General features: G+C 44.5%; 1 protein-coding gene across 2 annotated transcripts; it reads left to right on the top strand.

Annotated features, from left to right (window-relative positions):
• The first annotated feature begins 617 nt into the window (after positions 1 to 617).
• Positions 618 to 27,788, top strand: plpp3 (phospholipid phosphatase 3). 2 transcript variants are annotated; one of them, XM_041039819.1, is made up of 7 exons: positions 618 to 1,201; positions 14,588 to 14,742; positions 17,763 to 17,855; positions 18,245 to 18,432; positions 18,544 to 18,601; positions 22,387 to 22,563; positions 27,177 to 27,788. In XM_041039819.1, the coding sequence occupies exons 1-7, from the start codon at positions 1,063 to 1,065 to the stop codon at positions 27,303 to 27,305; spliced, it is 939 nt and encodes a 312-aa protein (XP_040895753.1). In that variant the 5' UTR covers positions 618 to 1,062; the 3' UTR covers positions 27,306 to 27,788. The 2 variants fall into 2 exon arrangements, with proteins under 2 accessions (XP_040895753.1, XP_040895752.1); XM_041039818.1 differs by lacking the exon at positions 14,588 to 14,742 and adding an exon at positions 15,141 to 15,298 and having other exon boundaries at positions 622 to 1,201.

The following is a 27,788-nucleotide window of genomic DNA, read 5'->3' as shown; positions in this document are numbered from 1 at the left end:
AAAAGACGCATAAATCTTCTGCTTCTTACCACGTGTTTTTTCTCGGTCAGTGTTTGTTTGGTTTCACTGACCAGATCACTCATATTAGATTCTCTACCGGTAAATGAGTGTTTTTAAATGCAAAATTTAGATTAAATGGATGAAAAAAATTTGTCCACGTTATTTTCCCCGTTCAGCAAATCCCCATAACAAATAAAGAAGCCAAATGAAAATGATGAATTTTAAACTTCTATGTGTTCTTTGTATGAGCACCTGCAGAGTATGTATATAAAGGTTTACTGCTGTACTGGCAAAATGCAGAAATGATAGCAACGTCTCGTTTAGGGTGTGATGAAGAATTAAACATTTCACATCAAGCATTCAACAGAAATTGGTATAATTTTATGTTACAACATTCACTGAAGAATAACAGCTGCTTTAATTGTTTTTCAGGATGCAAAGAGAGCAAACACCCCATCTCCGATAGTAACAGCTCTCCAACGCTCCGGACCACGTTTATTCTAGTGCGCCTGTCGTGCCGTGCGCAATCACTGGGGGCGCAGTATCCCCGCCCTGCTCTGTCCCCCCTACTCGTTCCAGTCTGAGAAAGTTTTCCATGCAGGGATGGACATGATTACCCACCGCTAGCAGAGGGAAGAGGGCTGAGCCTTTCAAGCTGCTGGGGGAACTTGAAGAGAGCAGGGGGAGGAGGAGAAGAAGGATTGATATAACAAGAGCGGCTGTCGATGCGCAGCGCAATTCTTACCCACTCCAAGTCTGTGAACCAAGAGCGATAAAGGGGAGCGGGCTTTCCATTCATTTCGAGCAACTTTTCTTTCTTGAGTCCGTGGCGCGGGTCCGTTCACCAGAAAATACTCATATATTTTTTTAGATTAAAAAAAAAACTCCTGAAATACGAGACAACGAGACATCAGCACATCTGCAACTTTACGAGACCTCCGAGCTGGGAAGTTTGATTCCCGTACAACTGCATGACATTTCTTTAAAGGACTTGAGAGCCTGTCAGAGTTTCTTCACCTACCGCGTGGTGTGGGATTTTGAGCTGAAACGGGGAGTTCTCAAATGCAAAAGTACATGTATGAGAAAGCAATGGCACAAGAGACAAGGAACGGAGGAACCTCTACGTTAAATAACAACAATGGTGTTGACAACAGCAAGAAGAAACTGTTAATAGCGCTCGACGTCTTCTGTCTTCTACTTGGTAAGTTTCTAATTAAGTTTAGTCTGTATAATCCTCTCTGTTAAAATTAGATTTTTTTATTTTATCTCACATTAGCTGATTTGGACTACATGCATAAAAAATCAGATACTTTGCACACTGCAGTCACACTGAAAAAGACGCTGAACAGTAAATAAATTAAGCATGACCCGCGCTTTCTAATGATTGGCAATAAAAGCTTTATCGTTTTGCCTGTATTGCCTGTTATCTGTGACCACTAGACAAGTTAATCTGCAACATCCGCTTATCATCCAGTTCCAACACACCACCCCATGCTGTGGAGGCGCGGAACAAAACACTAACCACTCGCAAATACTTCCAAGTATACTGTTTATACCGTCCCTCAACCAATCTCACAGCGAAACGACTCAGACATGTCATGTGTACTGGAACATTCATAAATGTATGACCAAGCGGTTTGCACATCAATACAAGAGGAACTTTGACATTTTGTTAACAGGCAAACACGTGTATGGTCTTTCTCAGCTGAGACAGCAAGATAGAGACGCTGTCATCACATAATATATTGATCATTTCAAAGACCACAGAGCATCACTGGGACATATCGGTTGATGTTTCTGCCGCCTGCCAACATGCCTGGAGGCATAAATGTTTTGAAGTGTTGTAACCTGCCCTTTTACTGCCCTTTAAATAGCCTGTGACACCCCTCCTGAGCCCCTATAACCTTGTTCATCTGACCTTAAACCTCCAGAGGTGCCATTCCAGTTAGAGCTGTCCTTACACAGAGATGCAATATGACTGAAGTAAAAAAAAAATGGAAGTGTAGTGAAGTTATTGATTCATAACTGATGAAACAATGTCAGGCGGTCTTTACTGTTCTGATTTGCTCCAACAGGCAACTTGTTTGTGATGTAGAGTTTTTTTGTGTGTCAGTCCTGACTTGTTATTCCGCAAGCGTCCCGTCCAGATGCATTGTGTTGTGTTTATGTGTGTTCGTGTGTGTGTGTGTGTGTGTGTGTTGCTTTGATAGCTGGTTTGTTTTTGGCTGTTGTCACTGTAGCCCAGTCCTTTTAGTTTCCAGCTCCAGTGGCCCCCCTTTCTCTCTCTCCTTTCAATCCCTCCGTCTCTCCTTTCTCTCTTTTAGAAAAGGATTATGGGAGTTGTGCTTAACTTCTACACATTCTCTCCCAGAACCCTGCAAATCCCTGGCCAGCTGCCCCTGATCACTCCACTTCAAATTACTTTCTCTCTAGCTCTCTCTCTCTCTCTCCCTCTCTCTCTCCCCCAGCCCTCTTTCTCCCTCTCTGTCCAGGGGAATGCGTGGAATAATTGCTTAAGCATGTGTTGTGGCAGGGGAATGCCTCTCCAATCTAACAGAGAGAGAGAGATGGAGAAGTGGGACCCGTGGCTGACCAGGCATTAGAGGAGCAGGTGGGAGCCGCATCAGTTCTATACGGAGAAACTGAAACATCAACGGTAGTAATGAAATAAGTGACAGTGCCACACAGGAGCAGGATTTTATTACCCAGGATGTTACAAATGGTGCAGATTAACTCCACATTCTCTGAAGTGCCGTGTAGTAGAAGCAGATCTGCCTGACAGACACAAAGTTTTCCAGTGGGTTTATATTGGTTTGCTTATTAAAGAACCTCAGACAGAGATACACTGTTTCATCTGCGCTCATAAAAATGTAGATGAGCTTTGAGCACATGTGGAGTGAATTTCCTGCATAAACCAACTTCCTTCTCTGATAAAAGCTACACTCAGCTCTTCTTTGCCATGTAAGGACACGCACACATAACGCATGTAAACACACGCACATACACACAATGCATGTAGGCACACAGACACAAGTGGTCACGCAGATTCTTTGTCATGCTAAACACAATCTGGCTGCCCTGAGATGATTGGTTGGCCCACTTTAGTGGTTCTGGGAGGGGTTTACACATGGGGGGTTTAGTGGATGGAGGGACAAAGGGGGGTTAAAGAGAGAGAAGGAGAAAGACCAGGAGAAAGGGGGGGTTATCAGGGGGTCCTGAATGAGGAACAAGGAATGTGGGTGTGTGGCGGGCTAAGAAGAATAAGATCTACAGATCCTGAATGGGTTATGTTCTGTGTGTGTGTGTGTGTATACATCAGAAAGAGGTAGTGCACACTATACAGCTAGTTAATGCATAAATATCTCGTTACCTTTAATTAGTTCCTGTTTGCCAGCTGGTGCTGCACACACACAGTCTGCACAGTGACACCTTCCTATTAGTTGTCAGTCTGCCCCACAGGCACACACCCTCGGGCACAGCTAATGATTCTGTTTGCATAAAGGACATCTGAGGCCGTCTATAATCACACACACACACACGGACACGCTCAAGGACACGCTCTAACTCATGTGTACAAACTAAAAAAGTTTTCCTTTATGTTGCTTCTGATAATCAAATCAGGGGTAATGATGCATAAACACTGTTAGAATGGTGATGAATAAATGTAAATACACACACACACACGCTCATCCAGCACTCCGCAGTGGAGATTTTGACAAGCATCATCTGCTGATTTCACTTTGGCTCAGGTTCCACTCATGCTGAGCAGCAGAGTTGATTTAGCAATGCTATATGGAGCGCACACTCAAACACCATACACTCACTATAAATACACAAACTCCACCACAGACTGTGGAATTTCATTCTTCTCTCTTGCTCCGTCTCATGAACATGGCTGCGGCACTGTCTGACAGCCTGCTGTCATGCACTTTAAATTGGATGTTTATTGTGAAAGCTGTTTTTAACGAGCGTCACCTAAACCCTGATTACGTTTTACACAATACAAGGGAGATTATGCGTTGTGTGTTTGTTCATATGTGAGTCTGTCTGGGTCATAGTTTGAGCTGCAGGGATGTTTTTCTGAATACAAACATGGATTGTCCTGCACTCGCTGCACTTCCAGTCCTGTAGGTTCATTTTTAAAGCCCTATGAGGGCTGTCTGTGTGTTGCTATAGTGATCAGCCACTCGTATATATTATTATAAGTCAGTCAGTGTGATTTAAGTTGATGGAAAGTCTTTTTCCATCAGCGTCTCACAAGTCTTGCTATCGGTTCTGATCTGTGATACAGTCAGGTGTTCAGTGACGCCATTTTCCACAAGCGATAGACGGGAATATTGTTATTAGCAACAGAGAGGAGTGTGACCCTTTTGGCCCTGGGGAATCAGCGTCATAGCCGGCCCTGGTGCATTAACCCTATATGTCTCTACCCAACTCCTGCCTCCCCATTAGGTGCTATAGCATTACAGCACTCAGTCACACAGCCCCTCATTAAAGCCGGAGAGGTTTAACCTCTACCTCTCCATTCCTCAGCCACTTCAATCCTGAGCCGCTCTACAAATATTTTCCAGAATTTCTCAAATTCTTCATCTGGCTGCAGCGCCGTGGTCAAAGGCTCTTGATGTGACATCTGGTGCAATTTTGGGAGTGAGTGAACCAGGGGGCATGGGCTCTGTGTGTGCGTGTGTGTGTGTGTATAGAGTGGTGCTCAGGAAAGGGTGGGAAACGGAAAGGTAGTGTCGGTCGGAGGTAGGTGTGGTTGTGAAATGAAATCCTGTCTATTTTTTTTTTTTTTTACCTCACAGTCCATTTCCATTTCCCCCCCTTCCTTCCCTCCTTGCTCCCTCTCAACTTGAGCCGGTGTTCCCTCTTCTTTTGTACTAACATAGAGAAATGGCATGAAATAACACTGGTAGTGAAAGACTTAGACATGATAGCAGTAGGCTGGTTTAGTGTGTGTGGTTATGGATAAGTACACTTCAAAATTTAGCAGAATATCCTAAAGGAATTACATTCAAATACAAAGAATGTTTTGGGTTTTTTTTAAGTACGCCCAAGGACCTCATCTTTCTAACAGCAGATAAGTAGGTTTTGCCAAGTGCCTAGTAGAAAACTGTAATCAAACAGCAAGTGGGAAGCCCTCACACACAAACCCAAACACAGGATCCTATCCAAAACGACTGACCTTAATCTAAGGGCAAATATTCGGAGGAATTCTGCATGAGTCTGTCTGTGCAGAGGCAGGAGCTGAGAGGAGAAGTGCTCCAGACTAACTGGATAGATACAGAGGCAAAAAGAGGGAAAAGGAGATGGGGCTAAGAGGGAAAAAATACTTATTTTTCCATGAAGTCTGCCATGTAAAGCATCATTAATGTGGGTGTATTTTACAGTCAGCATAGTAGATCACTTTGCACTAGCAGCCATAAACTTGGATGTCACAATGTCCACTGATTCTATTGAGGAGAAGTATTGAAGATGTTTGCATTCTTAGGTCAAAGGTCAGGCAGAAAATTGACTCATATAAGCCAAGTGCTTGCAGTGCTCTCTCTATATGACATTTCCTGCACTCATGAAGGGCTCGATGCAGACATTTGATAGACACGCACAGAGGAATGCGTAACATCAATCTCAAAATTCAGCTCTGACAATAGTGGATATGTATATGGTACTTACAGTGTGATTACATCACTGTATGTATGTGTTTGTGAAGCTGTGACTTTGGGAGTGGCCTGGGGTGGGTTGTGATGTGTGTTTATGTTATGGCTGCAGGACAAGGCGAGGTTGGGGCTCTTTAGAAGGTGACGAGCGTCCTCTGGCAGCAGAGCATCATTGTATTATGTAATAAGATAAAGATCAGCGGATGTTCATGACAACAGCCGTGGCTACAGGGCTACTAGGTCCTCAAGAATGAATGTAATTTTAAGTGTACATATATATATATGATGGAGAGTAGTGGCGGGACTGTGGCCAGACCTATGAGTGTGTATATATGGCATTTTCAGCCTGTCATTGTGACATGTGGCTGGTTTCTACTGGTGCAGGAGTTAAATGACAAACCCCTGGGGTTAGTGTGTGCGCAGAGCTGCGATTAAAGGTGTGTGGGTGTGAGCGTGTGCATGTGTGCTTTGTGGGGTTTATGAGGGAGAGGGAGCACCCAGAGCTGTCATTAGATGGACTCTGTGGCCTGAAGGGTGAAACAGTCGCATGCAGTGTATGTGTGGGTAGCATGTGTGAGGCATCTGTGGCTCAATTTGTGTGTGTGTGTGCCCCATGTGGTTCCCATGGGCAAGCCGAAGGCATCAGTGTGACTGATGTCTCTTTATGCCGGTACAGAAACCAGACACACTCGTCTCTTTTAACGCTTTTTTTTTTGTCTCCATCCAGTCAAACAATTAAATTGCACAGTAAGACAAAGGCAATACACGAACAACAGTTTGTCGTTTATTCTTTGACAACAATAGAGTAGTAAAGCCTCTATCTCTCTTGTCTCTCTCCAAGTTCTCATCTATGATTATAACCCTTGCAGGTAAACACCCACAACCTGCTTATTTAGATCATTTTGGATTACTGGGCAGGACCATGCCATAAATTGTTTAAGTCTGTGTTTGAGTTTTCAGCTGGTGTTGTAAATGAGTTCTGTGTTCATAAACATCTGATTCTCTATATAACTCTGTTTTTTTTTAGGATCTATGCAGTTCTACAAGTTAACATAGGACCTGGAGATTAAATAAACCAACAATGATGGCTATGGTAATACTAGCTTTTTGATGTAAATGAGAACAGAGGCAGCAGATGATCTTAAACAGCCGTGCTTCATCGTAGCCAACAGACTGGGAGCTCCAGGCCTCATTACATCTCTCTTGTTACACCACACTGTCCTCGCTTGGGCCTCCTCCCTGCTGTTACGCAGGCCCCTCTGTCTGTCACTTTCTCTTACTACATTGCTCACCACAGTCCTCAGTATTTACGTGTGTGCGCATCCAGAGATGGGGGGTTGGGGGGGGTCATGGAGATTTCACTGTTTCACTGAGAACAATACCCCTTTTGATGCATCTCAGCGCTCTTTGTTTCGTTAACGAGGACCAATAGGCCGGTGGCAGGCAGAAGGAGGATGAAATGGAGGGAGGGAAAAAGTGAATGAAGTCGAGATGAGAGGCTCTTCTCACTGGGCACTCAAGGCCTGCATGATTATCTGTCAGTGGTTTATGGCTGTGGCTGCTTCTAGCTGTATTGTTGGCTGGATAGTGGGCTGTAGTGCTTATCTGCTCAGCTGTGACCAGTGTAGTAATCAGCTCAGTATCTTTATTGGTGCAGGCCTTATCTGTGCTGAGCTCTATCCTGTTTACATACAGAGAAGAAGCTTGGCTGAAGAGGCTCTCTGCAATACTATAAAACGCCATGCCATGCAGAACATTCACACTGTAGCTCCAAGTTAGCACCTATTGTCTCAAGATAATCACAGGCTGCAATGTGTGTAGAGAATATTAAAGGGAGGGGATTGCATGAAATGGAGGAAAGTAGTGAGTGAAGTTTAGGAGAGCATTATCCAGACAGAGGCGTCGGGTTTCAAAGACTCCACAGCTCTCTTCTTCACAGCCAGGCTTTTGTCCCAGGGGGTAATAATGCCATTATGGCAACAACAGAGAAACGCCCAGCCAGCCAGCCACCCAACCAACCAGCCAAATAACCTGATCTGGCCCCTGGGCACTGCTCAAGTTTCCCTTCACTGGAGCAGCTGTGCGGTCGTCCTTCTCTTTCAACTGACAGTGCGGCCAAGCATTAAGAATGTCTCATTGAGTTGTAACTGATCTTTTTAAAACACATTATAAATATCCTCTTGCCTCTTCCACTCGCTAATATGGACCAGAGTTGATTTCCCGCAAAACAGTGTTGAATCCAGCTTCTCTTCAAATGTGCCTAGAAGCCAACAGCAACATGGGGCCGACAGCATCATTTAGAGGCTGCCCTCGCAGGTGCCTGCTGGTAAAAGTCCCCTAGAGAGTGTCCCAACAGATGCCTGTGTGTAAAAGGCATTTATTCCTGTGAATAAAATCTCTCTGAGTAAGCACATGCTTCAGCCAGCGGCCCCCCAGTCGCTGCAGCATTCACACAGAGGGGGGAAAAAGGACAGGGATTCACTCTGTACACCACTCTGCTGACCTCAGCCACTCCTGTGTGTGTGTGCGTGTCCGTGTTTGTGTATTTGTGAGCTTTGTACATGTGTGAGACACATCAGCAGCTTGTAGAAACAAAGGACTCATATCTGGAGCCACACATCTGTATCGGTGTACATGTGTGCGTGTTCGTGCGTGTGTTTATAAATGTATGTTTCCTAAACAGCGATTATGCGTATGGATAGCCTGGGTGGTTTTTATGGAGCCGGGTTTGTTTATTTGGGTTGCAAGAGCATTTTTAAAGCTCTTTGTGGTCAACAACTTAAAAATGTTTGAGAAAGGCTTTGCTGAAGTTGCCAGTGGAACCACAGTAATCCACTTTAACACCCACATTGCCACACACATACACACACACACACAGCCACACACAAATATATAATCGGCAGCGTTAGAGTGACAATTGTGCCCTGCTCCTGAATGCTACAGTATAATCCTAGAGCTATGTCACATCCCTCACCTTTGACCCTTGGCCCTGTAGCTACTTCCAGGGTCTGTCATGAACCTAAGCTAACCTATGCACTCTATTCCCAAATGACTGGAAGGCCACACATACTCATGGCCCTGGCTCTGGTGACCTTAAGATAAAGTTAACTGTGTGGGCTTACAGCTCTGAGTAGTGTTGGATATGTGACAAGTTTCATCACATCCAAGGCATCTGCTTGGCAGGCCATTTTTAAACCCCAAAGTGTGTGTGTGTGTGTGTTCTCTCTATAAATATTAAGATATATATTTGAAGACTGGGGCAGAGGATTAAGTTACTGTTGGTATAATTAATAAAGATTTAGCTCATTAACATATGTCACATGTACAGTATCTCCATATCAACCTTATGCCCATACACTTCAGCCACTGAGCCTGCTTCCTGCTCACCTGCCTGCATTTTGGCAGAACGGTGTCCACCAAGAAGTGGACCTGGCACTGAGCCACTCATTCTCTCTGATCCCCTTTTCTTACCAGATGCACACGTATACTCTCACTGTTCACACACACACAAAGGCTAATCTTTTTCACACAAGAACACACATACATCCCCTTGAGACTGCGCTCAAACACTGCAACAGCGCTGTGACTTGTTGCATGAAGAGTTCATTCATCCAAATTGATGGACCAGATGGCCCTGCTAATAAAAGTAATTCAACAAAAACATTGTGTTTTTGTGTCTCCGTCTCTCTCTAAAGACACAGAGTCACACACATATCAAATAACCACAACATACTTCTTTTTAGTGATGTAGGCCACATTAGAGTGTCCGTTAGCAACTCATATTATGTTGCAGGGTGTGTGTGGATGTCAAGATCTGAATGATAGAAGTATGTCAAAAGCTTCCTCAAAGGACTGGGATTGGCCTAATATAGACAAGTGAATGTAATGGATCTGTACACGTTAGCCATGTCTCTCTGTCATAACAACACATACAGACACACACACACACTCGGATCAGGTTGTTTCAGAGTTTGTGGCAAGAAGTCTATGTTCCTTGAGAATGCTAATTATTATGTAAATGGATAAAAAAGCTTGAATACATTTTTATGTTATTTTTAAACAGTTATTTTTATCAGATAAATCAAGTGCAGGGTTAGTGCCATAATGTGTCATAGATTTGATTTTTACTGGATTACTAAATTAGATTCACTCTTTGATTAACTGATTATTTAGTCCATAAAATACAGCCTGACTGAGCTGAGCAGCTAATTCCCCCGACAGCCATCTGATCTGTCGCAGAGCAGTGAGAGAAATCAGAGAAGAGAAGACAAAGTTGGACTGATTGACCTGCCAGTCTATGGAGTCAAGCCCCCCTGAGCCTCCACCCTCTCTAACCTTCCTCTGAATTGTCTTCTGTCTCGCTCCCACTCCTTCTCAGGACGGGTCACATGATGTGTTTGAGAGACAGGAGGAGGAAATCCTCCATTAGAGCAGACCACAATGCCTCTTCCTCTGCCCCGCTCCGCCTCCCATTCACCCCTCACACTCACTGCTGACACTCTGGCTCGATCACTATAATCACGATATCATTCTAATTCTGCCCCTGAAAGCCCATTAAAATGTCAATAGAGCTGTGAGAGTCATGAGAGCGGGAGAAGGGGGAAACTTGTCTCTAGAGTCTCAGCAGACACGCAGGTGTTGCTCTACAGGGAAATTAGTGCCATGTCAAGGGGAATTAACCTTCTGATGCAGGGCTTTAGCTGGCATAAGAATAGCTATTGTTTCCTGTTCTGGCGAGTACAGTCTGTCTTAAGATCCGAGAAAATAATAGAACATCGCTGATCCTTATCCTGCAGGACTGAGGAACTTTGAACTGGTTGTTAACGACCACTACTGAAATTCACCAAAATGCAAATCCGAGCACGTTCCAGCAGTCTGCTGCGCTGATAAAAGAAACACGTTTTTCCTTTTATGTGTGTGGAAAATGCAAAAATCAGACTTGGTGCTGTTAGTCCCGCTAATCTTAGCCGTTCACTCGCTATACCAAATTTAACTCCAAAGCCAATCAAACGGGCACCGGCTGGATAATCTCTCTCACACAAACAAATGCATGCATGCACACACACACTGACACACACACAAATACATCGCAAGTTACATACCTAAACATAAAGTACACAAACATATTCACACACACACGGTGTATAAACACGTGCACATACTTTAGTGAAGTGATTTCTAGCAGGTAGTGGAGCGTGAACATGTGAGTGGATTTACGAATGGAAAATAAGTACAGCACACACAATGACACACACACACACACACACACACACACACACACACAAAGGCCTCGCCATGACCTCTGCACATAAACACTGATTCAACCAGCCAAAGAAATGCCTTTCTCTCTCTCTATCTGACCTGTGCTAAGTAGTCTTTAGTGGTTTGCAGTGGTTCTCCTCATAGCCTGAAAGAGAGAAGTGCATGACAGAATCTGATAAGACAAATAGAACTGTTCCCGAACTCGCCAAGCCACCCACCTCGGATGTGTGTGTGTGTTTTTTTTTGTCTCCTGCTGCATTTGCCATACTTTCTGGACCTCTATTTCTCTTTCACTTTTTTTTTTTTTTTTTTTTTTTTTTTTTTTTTTTACCATTGAGGGATTTTTAGGCTCCAGTTATTCTCAGGCGCCTGTTTGTGCTGTTCAAAAGCAGCTCGGTGGCTTGATAGCTCTTAAGGCTCATTGATTCTAAAAGTACAGAACTCACAACTCCTCCAGCAGGGCAAAAAAATAACCTGTCAGTAGTAGAATTAAAGTAGCACTGTTTGCTGATGCTTCTTCTCTATTTGAGAATACCTGGCTTTACTGAATGTTACTGACCTCATGCCAGAGCTTGTAAAATAGTTGTTTTTTAATGCACTGATGCACCACAGGCCTTTGCCAACAGCCCAGCCCACCTCTTTCTTTTTCTCCCCTTTCTGTTTTTATCTCTCCCTCCTCTGACACTCCCCCATCTTTCTCTTCCTCACTCTCTGGGTCAGCAGGTCCTGTGAAGGTCACACTCTCTTTATCCCATCACCATAAAAGAGGCCATATTTCTTCACACCGCTGTCTGCAGATGAGGCTCAGATGGGCTGTAGGGTTAGTGCTGGGAGTGGGTTTGATTTTGTGCTGAGAGGTTCATGGACTGTCTGTGGTATGAGGAGAATGCCCACATACCAGGCTGTTTTCAGGGAGATGGAATGGGAGGGGGCAGCACAAAACAGCTTGGCATCTCAAGGCTGGACAGTGTGTGGACAGAGAGGCTTTCATAAATTCTCAATAGATAGTGTTGAGGTGCTCAGTCGCTTGCTCTCACTTTCCCTTTTCAATCACTCAACTTTTGAGATTCCCATGGTGCTCTCTGATCGGTTTAGCCTTTAAGCACCGGTTTGCATGTGTGTGTGTTTGTCTGCGTGTATATGTTTCCCATGTCTGTTAAGCCCATGACCTCCTTTCAGTTCTCCTCATTAGCATATGAATCCCCCCACCCACAAGTAGGCCAGAATGGAGGGATGGAGAAGGAGAGTGAAAGAGAGGGAGGAGAAAATGGAAAAGGAGACTCGAGACTGGCGTGAGAGAAAGCATTTCTGAAAACTTTTTTCTTTTTTTTTTTTGCCCAGCTGAGTGTTTACCCAACAGAACTGAGTTTGTGCGCAGACTCAGTGCATGGGAGTTATCACCTCATGGTATCAAACTGTAGCCAAGTTCAGTGGGGCATTTAAAAACACTCACAAGAACAGAAAACGGGTATCTGCACCAGATATCCACCCAGTCCAACCATCTGAAGTCCTGCTGACTGTCCTGTCTGGACTCACCCAAAGCTAACCCTGGCTGTTTGGTGGTTCTTAGACACCACCAAAGCCCAGGCCAGCCCTGTGTGGGCCCACCAGCAGCCTGTCGAGCTCTGGCGCTGAACCCTGTTTGTGCAGGTGTCTGCCTCAGTGACCATCCCATCTGCTGCCCTTTGCTAACCACTGGAGAAAGAGGCATTAAGGAAGGAAACACTTCGCTTTGTTTACACGGAAACATCAAAACACCAGAAAAATGCTTAAATCCCTTCATGCCATTTTAATGGCTTTATGCTGGTTTTAAGTATTTTTTTGTTTTTTTCAGACTAGAAGAAGATGAGTACGCCAGCAAGATTCTCAAGGCTGAGTTCAGTCATGACCTTGGAAACAACAGTTTACAAAACTGGAGCTTTAGATCAAATCACGTGCAGATATTCAAACTTATGATTTTTCTGAGCACTTGAAGGACCTCTTGTCCTCGTTGGCTCGAAATTTGAGTTAAGTTCCTTCTTGACGTCAAAATTCTCAACATTTTTTTTTCAAGAAGCTTTACGTTTAAGAGACAAACTTCATAATGATCACATGATGATGTGGGCATAGCCTGGGTGTCTGCTCACTGATCTAATAGACACCTGAGACAACACTTACTTCTTTCAAGTGGGAGTAGATGTTAAGGAGCCTGAGAGCTGTGAGTGCGTGCCTCACAAGCATGCATAAGAAAGTGTGTTTTGAGGTTTTGAAGAATGTTCAAGTACATGCAACTGGTGAGTGTTTCAGGACAGACGAGTAACACAACCTCCCTCTGCCATCACTGGTGAGACGACAGCCGTGGTTCTCAGCCGCATTAAGAACATTCATGAGTAGATCTCTCTCTTTGACCCAAATGTCAAAAATCCCTGTGATGTGAGCTAACCACGTGAACCACATGTGGGAATATTTTCTGTGCTGTCTGACATTGAATGTATACGTTTGGTGTGTCTGTGTGTGGGTCTTCAGGACGCCTTCGTGTCTTGAGCTCCCTCTATTTATGAGCTACTATGGTCGTACGTACGCACGCCAAACATGCTCTCATGCGAAAAATGTTCCAGAGTTGGGTGGGCTCACTTTTGTTTTTCTTGGTATTCACACATTTTAAAATCCCTCAAGGAAAACTTTGAAAGTCCCAGCCAGAGTTTGCATGGCTGTGTTTGGATTCTTTTGATTTGGAGGTGTGTATTTAATAGATGCAACTGAACAACTGAATTAATATGAGCAGCTGAACGCCACTGCTCTCCGCTGTTTGTCCATTTGTTGTTGAGCTGTTTTGACAAAGTTCATGTAGATCCCCATCTTCCTTCTGTTAAAGGAACTGTGTGAGAGTTCTTTAACTTGTGACAAGAGTTAGATAACAAGATTGACACCAGTCCCATCTCTGTATGGTAAATACAGAAGCCCGTTAGCTTTGATTTTTCGCTCACTTTAGCTTAGCACAAAGGCTGGAAACGGGGAAACAGCTACCTTCACTCTGCTCAAAGTTAACACAAAAAAATGTAAACACTTCTAAAGCTCAGTTAATCATGGATTATATTTCATTTGTTTAACTTTTACAAAGCATGGATTTTATTACGTTTGTACAGAGCCAGGCTAGCTGTTTTTCTAAAAGTAAAACATCAGATACGAGTACGTCCTGAAATATCAAACTGCTCCTTTAACAATAGTTTATTCTCGCAAAAAGAGATATGGACACTCTTATCTGGAATGGCACTCTCTTCCTTTGCAATCCATAAGACTAAACTCTTCATTATATATTGACACTGTCCCTAAGTTTGTGTGTTTCTTTTGTCTCCAATAATGGACCCCTGGCCCTAAATGTCAGTGTGTATTTGCTTTGTGGAGGGCGAGGAGGGGGGGGCAGTCACCTAATGGTAAAAAATATACCTCAGTTTCAATAGCCTGGTGTCACACTGTCAACAGGAACAGCAGGAGAGAGTTTGCTGAGTAAACAGCCTGTTTAATGTTAGCACGATCACACACAGAGACCTGTGATTTTTTTTTTGTCTGTTAATGTGATATTTTTTCCTCAGATTACAGGTAAGTGGAGTTAGTAATGTTAGTTACTTATGTATGTGTGTGTGTGTGGGTTCATCCATCCATCCGTGTGTGTGTGTGTGTGTGTGTAGCTATGCTGCCCTCGCTGGTTCTGCACCGCACCTCTATTCGTCCATACCGGAGGGGTCTGTACTGCAGCGACACCAGCCTGAATTACCCCTACAAGAAAAGCACCGTCCCCTCCTCGGTGCTTATTTCTGTTGGGTTGACACTGCCCGCGGTGTCCGTAAGTCCCCCCCCCCCCCTCACACACACACAAAGAGCGGCGGCCCTGGGGAACACTGAAGGCAGAAACAGGGAGGGCTGCAGGTTCATGGCAGTGGCTGGGGAAGGAGTGATGACACAGCAGCAGAGTTAGTAAAGTTCAAAAAAGTTGACACAATATTATTCTCATGTCATCTGTCACTCCTTTGCTCTAAGCTGACCATACATGACACCCCTCAGCCCCACCCACTTCTGCTGTATCCCATGATCCCCTGGTGCCAGCATGCTCCTTGTGCTTCCCCTGTTCTCTCCTGTTTATGTCTGTGTCACTGACCTGGTGCTTTTATGCTTTTCTTTCTTCTCTCCCTCCTCCTTTCTTTCTCTCTCTTTTGCTCTTCTCTTTCTCTGTGTCTTTTGTAGCTAGCCTGCCTTTCCTGATCATTGAGACTAGCACCATAAAGCCGTACCAGCGCGGGTTTTACTGTTCGGACGAGTCCATCCGCTACCCCCGAAAAGAGGGAGACACCATTAGTGATGCTGTGCTTTGTGGTGTTGGCATTTTAATTGTCATCTTCTCTGTAAGTCGATCTTCACACCTCCCTTTGTTTGCTGCTTATACTCAAAATTTAAAGTCACAGTTTTTAACACTTACACACCTTGCAGTCCAGTAGCTAACATATCCCCTTAATCAAAAAGTTTGAGTGATTTCTTGTCATGCAGTGTTTTCTAAAATGTTCCAGTCTTTTGCTATAAATGTGCTCTGCATGTGTTCCCCCTCCATTCTATAATGTTCTCTTTGTCATGCTTCCTTCTGTATCTACTTTGAGTCATCTAAGCCACTTGTAATAGCCTGTTTTTTATTACTTCGCTAAGCGAGTCAGTGGCAGTGAAAGGCACCCCAAGCAGCATTAGGAAGTATGTGTTTTTGTGTATATGTGCTGACGCATGCATGCCAAAGACCAAAGAGGTTTTATGGGCTCCTTGTCCATTCTCATGCTTCCCACTCGTAGCCCGGCACCCTGACTCCATACCCTGGACATTGCTTTGGGTGAATGTGTCAGTGCTCTCTCCCATGCCCGCAGTGCCCCAGCGATGGCCTGAGGCATCTCACCAGTTAACAGCAGCATGGAGCTGTCATTCCCATGACTTGACTCTTTCTCCAGAGACAGAATGGCTCAAATATTGTGCCAGCAGGTTAGGGGGGGTGGGAGTGGGGGGGGTCAGGGTTAGTGGAAACATGTTATAATGACATTTGGTGGGTGTATGTCAATTAGTGCCACGTGGTCAGGCTAGATGATCTTTACAGCCCCCTCATAAGTTCCCAGACTGAGACGTCTCCTCGCCATCAGCTTGGTGGGCACCCACACACTAACACACACACACACACACACACGCACACACACACCGAACCAGCTCAGCTCTTCTGCTTATTGAAACCAGGAGACTGTGCTTGTGTTCATTAGTTCTCTCACATGTTCAAGAGTGGGCAAAGCTGGCGTGTCTCACACAGCTGTGTTCCATTAGTGGCGTCTACTGCCATGCTGACACCATTCCTTTAAAGCACACACGCACGCACACACGCGCGCACACACACACACACATACATATATATATATATATATATATGCATACATATACATGCACTGGTAGCAGATTCCAGTTGGGCCTCTTGTTTATCTCCACTGCAAGGGAAATCCCATCAGTCCCGCTGCTCAGACATATCCATGTCTGACGGGCTGCTTCCACTGTGAGAAACACTGTTAGCAATAGTGCGATAGAGTTCCATAAGCATACAAACTGATGATCCAAATAATCCCATCAGGCACCTATTTATCCCTGTGGTTTAATAAGAGATACCTGTTGTATCTATGGCAGAGCCTGTCCGCACTCGAGACAGAGATAAAGAAGGGGAGGAGAGGTTTGAATGCAAATACCGACAACCCAAATAAACTTCCCTAGCCTGTATCAGCCTCCTGTGGTTCTAATCTCCAGCTCAGATCAGAACAATTCATTGACAATAGCACACACACACACAAGCTAATAGATCACAGTGTTTGTTTCTTCTGGCTGTGAGCATTCCAGCTGACCACCCAACAGGCAGGATAGATGTGTTTATCAAGCCTAACAATACACACAGAATACATGTAGATATGCAAACACTAGGCTTCTGCATTAATAGGATGTCTGGGAAACACTAAACCTTCATATGCGTGTACATTTAGAGTCTTAGTTCTGTTCTCCTTCACAGTGCAGAGTGTCCACTGGCTCAGAGATGGGCAGGGAAATATTTTCCTGTGAGACTCGGTAAGAAGGTAGGCAGAAGACTGAGGCCTTGTGTGGACAGAGGAAGGAAAGGGAGATGTGGTTAGTGGTGGAGAGCAGCCGGTCTGTCAGTCAAATACCCCAGGTGGTAGAAATATGATTGACATCTCTATGCCTCGAGGGTTGGCTTGGCATAAGCCCCCTCGGAGTAGATGAGGTCTTTTCATGGGGCCCGACGGTACTTAAAACCGCCTATCTGGAATACCAGAGGAGTCAGGGTTAGGCCACTTCATTTAAGCCTCATAGCAGACCATTACTCTGACATAAATCTTCCTTATATCAGGGTCACTTTAGATATTGATCTAGTCCCGGTTATTTACATTGTTTTCATGTTTTCCTTTTCCCATTGCCTTTACACTCATCTTGCTTTAAATCTCACATAAACATACCATATCACTGAGCGGAGCATCACCATTCCTCAGTAATCTCTCATCACATCCAAACTGCCTGAAGGAAAGGCAGGCCATGCTCATCCTACTTTATATGTTTGTCCGTGTGTCAGTCTCACTCATTCTGTCTCTCCTTTCTGTCCTTTACACGTCATCTCTATTCTACCTGTGACTTCAACCTGGAATTAAATTAGATTTCCTGCATGATGATACACACTCAGACGTTACTGTCGTACTGCATGTTTAACTACAACTACATCACATAGCAAGATTTTGTGTTTGTGTATGTTTGTGATCGTGTTTATCTCCAAAAACAAATCTTATCTTTTAGATTGCGATTGGGGAATGCTTCAGGATTCACCAACTACATGAGGGAACCAAGTCTTTCGTCGGGAATCCCTACGTCGCTGCCCTCTACAAACAGGTCAGCTATCCATCAGTGCTTTTCAGATAATTGCATACATAAGAGACCATTTGCTATACCCCTCCCCTGAACAGTGATTGTCCAATCTGTTTTTTTTTTTTTTTGTTTTTTTTGTTTTGTTTTTGTGTTTGTGTTTGCTCTGTCTTGCTGTACTGGATCTGCGGATATCCAGCTTCAGACCCAGTCTTTTAGCATGATATCATGTATGTAGTAATCAATTTCAAATGTAGCAATACATTTAAGACCTCTTTTCCGGGTTATTGGTTTGAAAAGAAAAAAAATCTGGAGCTCATTTTCTTAAAAAATCATGTAAGTAAGAGAGGCAGTGCTTAGGTAATGGTTATATTCACTGTTTTTATGTCTAACTATGAACGTGTGTCATCTTGCAGATGGGCGTGTTTCTCTTTGGTTGTGCCGTCAGCCAGTCATTCACAGACATTGCCAAGGTGTCGGTGGGTCGTATGAGACCCCACTTCTTAGATGTGTGTAATCCAGATTTCTCCACAATCAACTGTTCACTGGGATATATCACCAACTATACCTGCAAAGGCTCAGAGAGTGATGTTCAGGAGGCCAGGTTTGTGTAAACAGCAATATATACACTAAATATACACATATTTAATGCTGTATTAAAACAAAAACATCTTAAATTGAAAATACTGACTGAAGATAATCCTTCTGTCCACAGGAAATCCTTCTTCTCAGGACATGCCTCTTTTTCAATGTTTACCATGCTCTACCTGGCTGTAAGTAACCATTAAACGCTCTTGCACACACATCACAACACACTCAGATTCATACAAACGCACACACACCACAGAAACAATGGTTTACAGACTGTTGAGGGAGTCATGGAAATAAGGTTGGTCTCTAATTTGGGGATTCACTGCCTGAAGAAAAAAAAGAAACCATTGCTCTCCTCCTCCTCTGCTCCAGCTCCTCACTCAGTTTATGAAGAGTTTATTCATCCTTTCACTCCTTGGAGAGATGGATGGATGGATTCCACCTGTTTTCTTCAGAGCAGCTACATGTGCACTTCCTGTCCCCTCCCATTTCCCTCCACCTCTTTGTCTCTCTCCACTTGTTGTGGCTTTCTGGCAGGGCTCAGCACCCTAGAGGAGTTTCATGCTTCAAACAGCCTAATTACCCACTCCTCCTCTGTTTGGACACCACAAGTTTCCACCTCACTTTACACTCTGAGTCAAGGGATGAGGGGAGAAGAAAGTCAATGTTTGAGGTCTTTCTGGCCCAGGTTTTGGTTTTAACATGGTCTTGGTTCTCACACTGGGCTAACAGTTAAAGTTCAGGTCTACTGTGTTATATTGTCATGCAGTGAGAGCTTGCTGCGGGTATTTCCCAACCTCTGGTTGAACCTACAGCTGAACTCTGGTCAGACCAAGGAAAAGAGATGAATTAAAAGCAGGGGAAAAAGCAGAGAGGGAACGGAGATGTGCTGCATCCAGACCACAGAGTGACACACTAGTCAGAGACCAGTGTTCCAGCTGTGGCTAGCTCCGGACCATAGCCAGGGGAGACTGGTGCAAACATAAAGAGAGAGGAGAGCAGAATGAGCGAAGGAGAGGAGGAGCAGTCTGTAGCTGATGTTTTGGAACACAAAACCAGCCTGAAACAAAGCCCACAGTGGCGGCATTTCCAGTGGAAATAGGAATCTGCGGCATGTTTCGGTTTTACCAGCTGAAAACCAGTCATGTGACATCGTGTTTTTACTCACAGGATCTCCCTCCACATTTAGAAGTGTTCTTATGTTTCTTCTTGTGTCCGTCAGACAGTATTAACACCCAAAATCTAAAATGAATTCCAATCAAATTAACATGAAGATGGATAAACTTTGCCAGTTTAATCGTGAGCTGTGGATGCATGACGTAGGCAATGAAAATAAATGCAGAGATGAGGTATCTACGCCTCCATAATCAATATTTATATTGAATTAAAAAGGAAGAGTGGTAGTGGGCGATCTTCCTGGTTAACTCTTGACAATAAAACAAATGTCAAATTATTCCTTTAAAAGACAAATTCCTCATCAAAATGATTTTCTTTCAATCAAATAATGGAATAATAAATAATTTAACCATTCATCTCTGCGTCACCAAACCTTACACCTAAACATTGTATCTCTGCAGAACAGCTCTGGTAAAAGCAGGTTATCAAGAAGTTTGTTTTGTCCTCAATAAAACCACAAACTCTTCCAGCTTAGACAAATATGGAACCTTTGTTTCTTGGGTCTTTCCACTGAGCCTGTGTTTTTGATGCTCACCAACATTAAAGCGTCATTTCCACAGTGTGGCTGTCACCTTGTCCTCCCTCCCACAGCCCCCAGTCATCAGCTAATTGGCACTCTGTGATTTTTAAGCACTTCATTTCCTGCAGAGCGTGTCTGAGCACTTCGTCTGTGACTGATGTGGTTTGAGCAGGGACAGCCCTCAGAAATGGCACAGAGATAACTGGCACAGATCTCACAGCTCTGTACAGCCGCACTGTAGCCACAGAGAATGAGCGTATGTGTGCATTCATTTGTGGTACTGTACTATCTTGTCTTTTGTCTACTGGGCGCACAACATGTAACAGGACTATGCACATGCTATCCAGTAAAAAAGAAACTGGGATGTTTCTGTAGACTGTTCAGTCTACTGAGCCTGCTATCACTGAGGCACATAGCATGTTGTTGGTTAAATAAAAACCAATTTGTTTGTTTGTGATGTGACTGATCTTAACCACAGCTATGCCTTTGTCTCTCAGCATGGTGTGAACCAGAGGAGCGCGAGGAAAGGGGGCAGGCCATTCTTTCTCACGTCGTTGTGTTTGTGTGTCTTTTCTTTCGTTTAACACTGACTTTGAGTCAGAGTGAGAGAGACAGAGGGAGAAGATCTCCCTGGAATGAGCTGGATTCCTTCAGAAACCACCAGACTTTGTGTCGCTCTCGTCTCCCTCTGTCATGGGAATCCGCTGGGACTCCTTTTGTTGTTGGCTTTTATTGTTCTTTTCCTCAGATCTAACTATTTAAGACACACACAGCAAATTTATGGGAAAATGGCTCAGGTCAGAAAGGCAGATGCCTGAGCCTATGTGGGACTTAAAGAGGAGACATTGCACTGTGAGAATTTAGAAGGTCATTAACCCTCTCAATTTCTTATCATGACTGTGCTCCAGCTGGACTGGGGGGCCGATACGTTTATTTGGGTTTGTCCACTGCCCTACAGTTAGATAAGGCCTAGCTGATTGGCAGGTCACTGTAACTCTTTGTTTAGACTACATTCAAGAGCTTATTTTCAGTGAAACATCCCCCATTAAATTTTTCATAAAATTGAGAGGTTTAGGATATTGCGTTCGTGACTGCAGGACGTCAGACAAAAGTACTTATCAGTAGTCCCTGCCCGCTACCTGAGGACCACTGTGGAGGAAGCCTGAAGTCTAAACATCCCTGCCAGGGAGGAGAGAACAAGACTGGAAGGGATGGGAGGGATCACTTCCTTTGCTTCCGTAAGGAGAAGAACAATGATAGAGTTTCACTGAGTGCGAGGGAGCGCTACGTCCACACCTATGGGGGCTTGTAGTGAACGGGGGTTACTGGGAGGCACTGCGGCTGTCTGAAGGTATTGTTAGCCTAGTTGATTATAAGACACAAGTCTGGAGGTTTGGGCTGGGTAGACCTTGGCTGAGGCTGGCTCTCCCAGGCCCTCTGTCTCTGGGTGTGAGAGACAGGAAGTCAAGGGTATGAGTGGTACAAGAAACACAGGATGTCTGAGGAACCTGGGCTGACCTCACCACTCCGTGCGGATAAGAAAAGAGACACTGTGCATGTATTTGCACTTGTGCTAGCAACGTAAAGTGGCCTTGGACTTTGTTGTTCCTGTTTTGGTTCTCTTCGGTCTTCATCATGACCCAGAAAACTTTTTGGCTGCAGGCGGAGCAGGGGGTACATCCGCTTTGTCTTCTATTTACTCTAACAAAGTGTTGAAACATGCATAGCAGATTACTTGTATATAAATGTGTGTGTGAGTGTGTGTGCATGTGTATTCCAGTGGCTCTCTCTGTGGTCATGCTGTTTTTACAGCTGGGATGTTGAACCATGAATCAGTCATGTCCGGGTCTCACGCAGTCGAGTGTGTGTGTCTTTGTGGAAGAGATGTGTTTCGCCGTGGGTCTGGCAAGTCTGCCCATTTTGATTCAGTCTAGACCTTTTAGACAGTAATAATACACACACACACACACACACACACACTGCAGGTGCAGGTTCAGGGTTAAAAAGGTAGTTCAACATATTTTAAAGTTAACTGCTTTCATGAAAATTTCCAGCCAGGCGTGTGTGACGGTTCCAGTCATGTCGATATTGATGCTGCTGATCAGTAACATGTTGATAACAAGTTTTACATCATCGACACTCAAAGAAAAACAAACCAAAAGGGTTTGTATGTCGGAGCACTTGCACAGTGAGTGTGCATATGACTGTTGTATGAAGAAAATAAATAACTTTATCTCTCTGCCCTCTTCTTTCTTCCTTCCTTCTCTTCAGTTCTATCTCCAGTCCAGGTTCACATGGCGCGGCGCTCGTCTCCTCCGCCCGTTGCTCCAGTTCACCCTGTTGATGATGGCTTTTTACACCGGCCTATCGCGTGTCTCCGACCACAAGCACCACCCGACTGATGTCCTGGCAGGCTTTGTGCAGGGAGCCCTGGTGGCCTACTGCATAGTGAGTGCACACAATATATGCTCAGAACACACAATACATGCAAACTGTATGAAAATATGACAATAGAAGCCTAATAAGACACACACACCACATGCAATTTAAACCTTTTCTATAACTGTTCACTGGGGACCAAACGCCTTGCCTCCTTTTTTCTCCTCTCTGCCTTTGATGAAAAGGAGAAACGGAGCAGGCAGCAAAGTGAGGAGAATCTGATTCCCTTTAATGAATAACACATTGCTTGGAGCCAGGCCCTAGTTCAGGAGTGTGTGTGTGTGTGTGTGTGTGTGTGTTTTTTGTGTGTCTGTGCGTTAGTGTGAATCCATACTCTGCAATCTTCTTCACTACTTCTGTGACATATCGTCACAGCAGTTGCCAGATGATTTTCGTAACCCTCATCATTACACTAAGCTAGATGGAGCCAAGGAAAATTGAATTCGGCTTGAGAGGAAAATAGAAGGAGCGTAAAAAAAGAAAGAGAGAGGGAGTAGGGGAGAGAGAGGATTAGCCTTTGAAACAGGAATGAGGCTGTTAATTATTTTGGTTTTTTTATTTGGCGGCTCTGGTTCTATCAGCACAGCAGGCCCCAGCTCAGCTCTGCTGCCTCTGGGAAAAGCATGGAAAGACACACTAATACACATGCACACACGCACACAAGAAACCTTTACCTTTCTACAGGATCCAAATCATGAACGTGGAAAAGATTAGATCCATAAAATGCAGCAGGACCTTAGTAGTGGCGCCTAGGCAGATCTTGGCACAGCTGAAATGCTCGTGCACACTCACGCACACAATCACACACACACACCGCAGCAGGGTCCTTGAATACAGGGATTACTAAAGGGTGCAAAATGAACCATGAGCAGAAATCAGCGTGTAACAATGGACAATAATGCTCTGGCAAAATCTGCTCTCCTCCAGCTGGGCGTATCTCCTGGACGACATCAGCTTTGACAAGTTAGGAAGAAAAAAAAACAATGTTTTCAGAATTATGCTCAGCACATGAGCTTGACCTCTAAATGGGCAGATCTGGCGGGAGGAGTGAAGGGAGGGGAGTGACAGGAGAGAGGAGCCTTGTCTGCATCTTGGCTCGAGACGAGTGTGGGTTTAATCCAACTCAACTATTCCACAACCCTCACAGAGACAGCTTAGCACACACATAGTCACACTGTTCACATCCACATGCATACATAGTCAAACCCCTGCCGATCAAGGCAGTGAGGTTAGTTTTACAATCCTTGACGCCCCTTCTGATTTGCCCAGTCTCAGTAGAAACACACATCTGTGAGTACTTTAGCTCGACTGTTTCAGCCTCTCAATAAGCAGCGGAGCAGAAAAGAACTGACAGGAGATGAGTGGAAGCACGATAGAGGAGGTAGAAAGCCTTTGTGCCTCTGAACTGCCAACAGTACTAAATCAAAGTGTGAACGTTGACAAGTGCACAGGTTCAGTCATTATTCTTTTAAATGTAATGTTTGAAATGTAGAATAAAAGAATAAAAGCATGACTTCACACTTTGAAATCGTGTCAGGGTGAATATTTTTTGCCACTCTGGGATGTTTCGAGCACTAAAACAGTCTTTTAAATGTCTCTGCTTAGAGCTACTGCATGTACTTTTAATGTGCATAGTCTGTATCCCAGTCTGTATCTTTGTCTGCCACCAATCAGTCTCATAAGATGTTTTCATGAGGCAGAAACAGTTGATATTTTAGAGCCCCCATGGCACCCTGGGTAGTGTGGTCCATTAATCCAGCCTGAGCTTGTGTCCACGCAAGAAAGGAGCAGTCTCCAAACACTGACGGCAACGTTTGTCACAGATACAAAAAGTCTGACTTGAAGAACAAAAGGACACATTTGGAGGAATTAGTGGATTTGCACATCAGTCTCAAGTGTGCTATTGTGAACAATTGTTCTGAATATCTCATGATGAGTTATATGGCCTTGTGGAAAAGCGTCTTCCTTTCCAAACACATTTCAGTAATTGTCTGTAGAGAAGTGTGTTGTTCCATGACTTTATTGTGTCTGCTATTCCAGGTTTCCCCGGGCTACAGTTACCTCTTTAATCCCAGTGCACCCCCACTGAGTGCCAGTAAATGAACAATACAAACCAGGGGCAAGTATGGACACATTCATATGTAGTGACGTGTTCAACTGTAGCCTTTGTTGTAAGTAAATTGCTGCATTAAACCGCGTTGTCTGTCCGCACATTTGGGGGATGGATGATGTCTGAGTCGGGAGACGTGCAGTTTTTTGAAGAATATGCAGATGAATGTCTGTTCTGAGTCAAACACTCCAGACTATGTCTGTGATTTGGAGAATTGGGGGAACCACAACAGGAAAAGGTCCATCTGCCCTACCTGGCACTTCCTATCAGACACAGTGACCTAGTTTTCAACATGTGTTGTAATAGAGGTCAAGAGGACCGAAACCTGCAGGAAGCAGCTGTCGGAGAGAAAGCTGGTGCAGCGCTCATTTGTTTTTCGAGGTTCATTGTCACAGTGGAGAGGAGTGGGGTCAGGAATTAAAAGGAGAAGGAGGCAAGAGGTTTCTATCTCTCCCTCACTCTGGTTTAAGCAGAAACGGACATATTGCACACTGAGGGGGGTCTCAAATACTGAAGCAGTGTCTGTGTGGTCAGTGAACTTGTATAGAAGCCGGAAATCATCTTTATCACTCCACAGACACAACTCAGGGCTCTAAATTTGGACATCCGCATTGCACAACAGAAGCTAAAACAGTTGTTTTCTAAACAACCGTTTACATACGTAGATGCACATGTACAATTAGACACTTTACACTGTGAGACATCAGTAGGTGAACGGCTCACTGTTTCCTCGGGAACAGAAAAATGTAAATATATTCACCATATTTGGACCTAGATGGGTGAAAAATGCTTTTACAGATATTTTGTGTGGTTATAGGGAGCGTGTCGTGTACATTCATAGCTGGTTTCGTGTGCGTGCAAGCAAATTCAATGTTAGCCTCTGATACACGAGAGGGGGCCTGGTGAATAGAGTGTGGTTGTTTTTGGTAGACATTCATAGTTCCTGCATATCGGTACCCACTTCCTGTGTGACTCAGCTTCTTTATGTGTCAGGAATGACAATTACAGAAAACGAACTCCCGCTCCCGCTCTGTCTCTCTCTCTCACACACACACACACACATATATATGCCTTTAAAGGTTATAGTGTTTTTTTCTGCTGAGTCTGCATAGCTCAACACAATAGGCCTGGAGACTTGTGTGGTGTGTGTGTGCGAGGCTTTGTGTATAGCACGCAAAGGAAGTGGTGTGCCGTGATAATCTTTGCACCATGGCAGATTCAGGGAAGGTGGGTTGGAGGTTGGGTGATGTGGCAACAGGGCCCGCTGTGATCCGGATTCTCTGAGATATGACTCCACCTCATGTCTCTCTGCGTTCCCCTAATTATATCATTTTTAAATATACCATACATGACGTACTGAACACACACTACACAAACTAATGACTGCACAGACAAAGACCCCATTGATAAGCATGAAAACAGCTGTGTGTTATGGAGGTATCTCTGTAGGAGTGATGTCATCTGTCAGTCAGAGGTCACCAGTAAAGGTCATTTTATGGCCCAGTAAATGTCAAGCTGTAATAGAAGAGATTGTGTTTGTGCTGAGCCCACCGCTCACATTCAGACAGTCGTCGCTGTATAAATAGATCACTGACTAGATGTCAGACATTTTCCCAGAAAACCAAAGATGAACACTGAACTGCTCAGTGCTATATGTTTGTCCCCAGTGGACATTCCTCTGTGAGATTGAATGTTGAGCTTCTTCCCTCGGCCGTCCCTCCTTGTCTCCCTGGCACAGGCCCTCTGCTCTTCCTCGACTGGCAGCACGGAAGGAAAAGCTGCTGCGCCTGCCAGTTGTGTGTGTGTGTGTGTGTGTGTATTAGTCCACAGCTGAAGCCACTGCTGCTCACGAGTGACCCCAGACCCCTCTGTAAGTGGAAACGGTAATCCACTGTTACAGGGGACAGTAGTTTCCATGGACCCACTTCCTGTCCACTCCTGCCCATTTTCCTGTTTGACATATGAGGTCACCAGGAGGAAGAGCTTTCTCCTGCCTTTCTTTATGCCTTCTTTTTTTTTCTCTCTCTCTGTTCCTTCATTCACCACCAGTGCCAAGCAGACTGACCTCAGCATTGATGTAAAAGGGGAATTCACCCATGGCATCATTCAGTAGAGGATTAGACAGAGTTCACTACATTTGTTTGTCATTTTAGGGTGAGCTATAATAAGATCACTTCCTTCAGCCAGATTACTCACTGCTGCTAGCTTAGGATTGCACAAAGTGTGGCAGCGGGAAGTGATAGAGAGTTTCTCATCGGGGCATAATAAAGTGATGCAGCTTTCTTGCCAGCTCACAGCTCCCCTTCAGACGTGGACATGTAGGTTCCTATTCCCATTAGCTCTGTTCTGACCTGCCTATGCCAAACCTACCTGTTTGGCATAGGCAAATCAGTTGAGATATGTTTAACACACTATTCAAATTACAAAAGTACCTTGACTTTCCCCTACTTAATACAACTTGAACATTGTTTATCTATTTCCTGACCTTGCTCTCCCTCTGTGTATCCACCAGGTGTTCTACGTGTCAGACCTGTTCAAGCCCAGGGTGAAGCCAGCCACGCCTCCGCCCTCCCCGATCAAGAAGGAGCTGCTCCCTTCATCCGACATCATCGAGAGGAACAACCACCACAACATGGTGTGAGAGAGGCCCCATCTCTTTCCTGTGACTGAGGAGCCAATCACAGCGCTGCTCACCTCCCATCGGACAGTAGAATGTAGCGACGAGAGACTGTAGCTGCTTCTCAAATGGCATCCTCCTCCCCTTTTGCAGTGCCCAGCCAGGCACTTTGTGGACTAGGGTGTCAGATTTGAGATTTGCACAGCAGAGTCCACTCTCACTATCCAGACGTATTATTTGCTATTATGTTAACTACTAATCAACATTTGAGCCCATCGTTTTGAGCACAAGCAGAACAGAATTGGAAGCTAGAAGACAAAATGAATTAAGAAATTGATGACTTGACAGGCAGAGCTGAGGGTGTGGAGGTTTGACAGAAGTGTAACCACATAAAGGAAAATCACTCGTGACGAAAATGAAGAAAAGAGACAAAATGAAAAAGGAAAAAAAAAAGACAAACCCCCTGCCTAGGGAGAGAGGGATGCTTTCCTCTCTGAACTCTCTGTG

Source organism: Toxotes jaculatrix, chromosome 6, assembly GCF_017976425.1.
Source record: "Toxotes jaculatrix isolate fToxJac2 chromosome 6, fToxJac2.pri, whole genome shotgun sequence".
Lineage (NCBI taxonomy): Eukaryota > Metazoa > Chordata > Actinopteri > Toxotidae > Toxotes > Toxotes jaculatrix.
The sequence above is the reverse complement of the archived record's forward strand: the minus strand, read 5'-3'. Positions and strand labels throughout refer to the sequence as shown.